The 3,901-nt window shown below is 33.9% G+C and overlaps 1 protein-coding gene across 1 annotated transcript; it reads left to right on the top strand.

Moving 5' to 3' along the window:
• Positions 1-335: 335 nt before the first annotated feature.
• Positions 336-3,901, top strand: LOC119687881 (the record flags this gene model as incomplete). The annotated part of the gene is given in 2 exon segments (XM_038102413.1): positions 336-3,472; positions 3,609-3,901. A coding segment is annotated over 1 exon segment (822 nt). The 5' UTR covers positions 336-391.

Below are 3,901 nucleotides of genomic sequence, written 5' to 3' on the forward strand. Positions count from 1 at the left end.
ATATTTAAAAAAAATTTTTATAATAAAAAAGCCTGTATTATTTTTATGTCATGAGAGTTGTTTTTCATAATTCGAACAAATCCGTACTCCTGTACTCTAGACATATCCCTTGGGAATAATTGACCTACATACTTATTTTTACTTTATTACTGACTTACTTAGTTTACTTAAAATTTTATTCTAATATGAATCTACACAAAATATTGTCAAGTTTTATAAACTTTACGTTATTGATTTTTACTATGAATTAATTCAAATTTATTTTTAATAAGTAGGCAAGTAGTATCATATTAAATATATTTGATAACAAATTTCATAAAATCATATATTTTCTTTTTTCATCAAATCTGTTTCGCATAAATCTTCTGTTAAAATTCACTGTTTCTATAATATGTTGCTCTTGACGTCTGTCGGCCGACCTGTCTGTCTTAACTCTGTTAATAAAATGTGTTCTCGATTCATGGCTGGCTGTAAAAATACAGGTTGCGTTCAAGAGAAGAAGTGTAAAAAGTCTGAACCGAAAAAACAAGAAGATAGTTGTAATAAGTCCTGTTGTCAAAAAAAAGACAGATGTAAACCTCCTAAACCGAAAAAGGACGACTATTGCTTGGAGAATGCATGTAAGCCATTGCTAAAACCGAAGCCAAAACCCAAAAAAGAATATCCAAGAGATAAATGCACTTTGGAACAAAAACTAAAATGTGGAGTTCAGATAGATGAGTGTTGTAAAGTCGAATGTCCAGATGTTGTACCTCGTTATGACGATCTTTATTATTGTACATCAGATAAGGCTAAGCGTAAGTATACGCAAACATGGATAGAGTGCCCCGAACTAAGAAGGGTGAAAAAGGTTGTGTGTTGCTATGAAAATCTGAAAATGCCAAAATTTGAAAAACGCTGCAGAGGAGAAGTACCACAAACCGCGTGTTCAACGGATAGAGAGGATAGGACGTTAATGGAATGCGGTAAAGAAGAAAATCCGAGGTGTGCTAGGATAACGTCGCGATGCTGCAGGCCATCCAGATATCCTCCGAAATGTAACGTTGATAAATATCCTACACACTGTGTAAAGTGCACTACTCCATATCCTAGCTTCTCTGAGTGTAAGCGTGAAAGGCCATCAAAACCACATCCAAAAGAGTGTAATTGTCTTGAAATTCCAGCATTATGTGATATATATGCTGAGCTAAGAAAAAGGAAAGGAAAAAAATAGATTTCTGTTAAAACAAATGACATACATTTTGATCCGATGTAAGTTCAACTTAATTTTCAATTATGATAATTTTATGTCATTTGGATCAGTCAGTCCATTGTCACTGTAGAGATTTCTTACTATATTTTGCTGAAGTCATTCTATAACATAACGTGCAATCTGATTTCTAAGAAACGTTTTACACAGCAGATAAATTTCGAGAGCATTTTGAAAGGCATATTGTAAATGCTTCGTAAGAATAACTTTTTTGCCGCACTCCGAAAAATGGCAAAATATATATATATATAGCTCTAAGTTGGAGATATTTTATGTAACCGTTGAATGGTGCATGATTGAAACGTGATAAACATGCTGTTCATCTAAAAATCTTTATTTCTTAATAAACTACACGCACCAAATTCTTGAGAACTGAAAATGGATGTTACGGGAATAATCTTTAAATTCTAGCATTTTCAAAGACTGAAAGACAGGGATGTCTTCAGGGACGGTGCCAGTACGTGTAACAGTCTAAGTGTTTACTATCTCTCGAGAGTACTATGTGATTTCTGTTTGTCAATAACGGAAAGATTGTCACAAACAAAAGATTACAAATATCTCCGCTTAGATAGATTAAATCAATGATTCCATTTAAGCACAATTTGATGAACACATTGTTATCTATTTATGATCATTGAAGAATGCTGAAAAACCAAAAATGAATGGTAAAATATTTCTTGCAACATCTTAAGCTACAGCTTTTCCACATAAACAAAGTTATCACAAACAGAACTTTGCAAATATCTCTAGTTAAGCAGACTCCAGAAAGATGATGGTGAATGTTTCCTGGAAAGAAGTCACTGTAGTAATATCAGTAGCAGTATGCTGCAAATACCTTCAGTATAAATATCTTCTACAAATATCTTCTACTTAATATTATACTCTATGGAGCGACAAGTCATAAGTTATTGTCAGCAACTTGAGAGTAGCATTGTATTAAATGCAAGGATACAGATGCTTATTTTAGAGATAATATTTTTTGACATACTTGTGACCATTAGAAAATGCTGTATTAAGGAAACGTTAAAAATATGCCATTTATACCAAATACCGTATTCCGTAAAACAGAAAACTTCAGGCCATAAACTCCACGTATATAAAAGTGAATGTTACATGGAAATAACTTACTAGAGCATTATAACTTGGAGTTGGATGCAAGTAACTTAAGCTGAAGTTAACTAATATATTTTCTTATGCTCACAAACTCTCTAGAACAGTAAGTCATGAGTTCTTGTTAACAACCAAAAGTGACTTCATATTAGCAAGGTTTGTCAGAAATGCAACATAACAAACGTCTTTAGTTAGGCTGAATTAACCAAAAATTCTGTTTGGACCTATACTAGATTATTATAACTTCTTTGGGAATATTGCGGACCAATGCTGCATGCATAAAAAGCGGTAAAAATGACATTTTTCTAAATTTCATACTCCATGAAACAAAAACTTCAACCGCAAAGCTCCGGAGATTCGGAAATGCATGTTTCATGGACAGAACGCCCTGGAGAATTATCAGAATTCTATTATATAAACTTACACTCTTCCTTACACTCAGAGACACCTCTGCAATTTTCTTACACCTCTGCAGCGCTTGAAGTAGTATTGTCATAAATGATAGGTCACGCAACTTACCAGTTGAACAGATATAACCACCGACTTCGTTCAGACCTAATCTGGAGATCTTGTTATGACTCATTGGAGTCCATTGGAGATAACTAGACGAATTAAACCGAACACACATGTCAGGTATCCCAAAAACTTTATTATGTGAAACAAAAACTTCAAACGCCAAACAGCAGGCAGAAAAAAGTCAACATTTTATTGAAGAAATGTTCGTGGCATTTTTAAAAATGGAAGGATATGAATATCTGCAACAACACTCATTTCAACAACGAAAATGCTTCAAGTCTAAAAAGCATGGCAAATTCCACGAATGCTGAATGCTGCGGAACTAATTGCAGCTTTGTCAGAAGCCAAAAGATTTAAATATCTTAAGCTGCAGCTAATCCATTTAGACTAGCACTAGCAACTCTTGAAAAAGAAACGCTATTGTTACCTATCAATAACTCAATAACAGCACTGTCATAAATGCAAGGCTATACATGCATTCAAAAGCAATATACGAATACTGCGAATGGTAACGAGTCCATTATAATACTATCAGAAACAGGAGGACTTTGACCAGCACTGACAACAAAGACGATTACTCAAAAACACTCGAAAATGGTAAGTATTTGCTGCTTGTCAATTACTATTGATATCATTATCACAAACATGAGGTTGCAGATGCATCCAGATAGAAAGATTTAACTTAATCTAGAAATTATATTGTAACCTAACCTATATTATAACTTATTCGTAGCCATTGGGAGTGCTATATGCATAAAACGCAGAAAGAGCTCCTTTTTCAGAACTCCTTGCTTCGCAACAACTTTAAGGGTCAAATTCTCGAGAAGTAAAAGTAAAAAGGAAAGTAGAAAGTTCTGTGAAAAGAAGTTTCTGCAGCAGGCAAAACTCTCTATAAACTCTCTATAAATATTAACGACGTTGGAGGACTTTCTACAACATTATTCCAAGTGAAAGGATACAAACGTTTTCAATAGCACTAGTTCGACTTTGAGTAGTACCAGCGACAACGAAGAGTGCTGACAAGCT

Source organism: Teleopsis dalmanni, chromosome X, assembly GCF_002237135.1.
Source record: "Teleopsis dalmanni isolate 2A chromosome X, ASM223713v2, whole genome shotgun sequence".
Classification (NCBI taxonomy): Eukaryota; Metazoa; Arthropoda; class Insecta; order Diptera; family Diopsidae; genus Teleopsis; species Teleopsis dalmanni.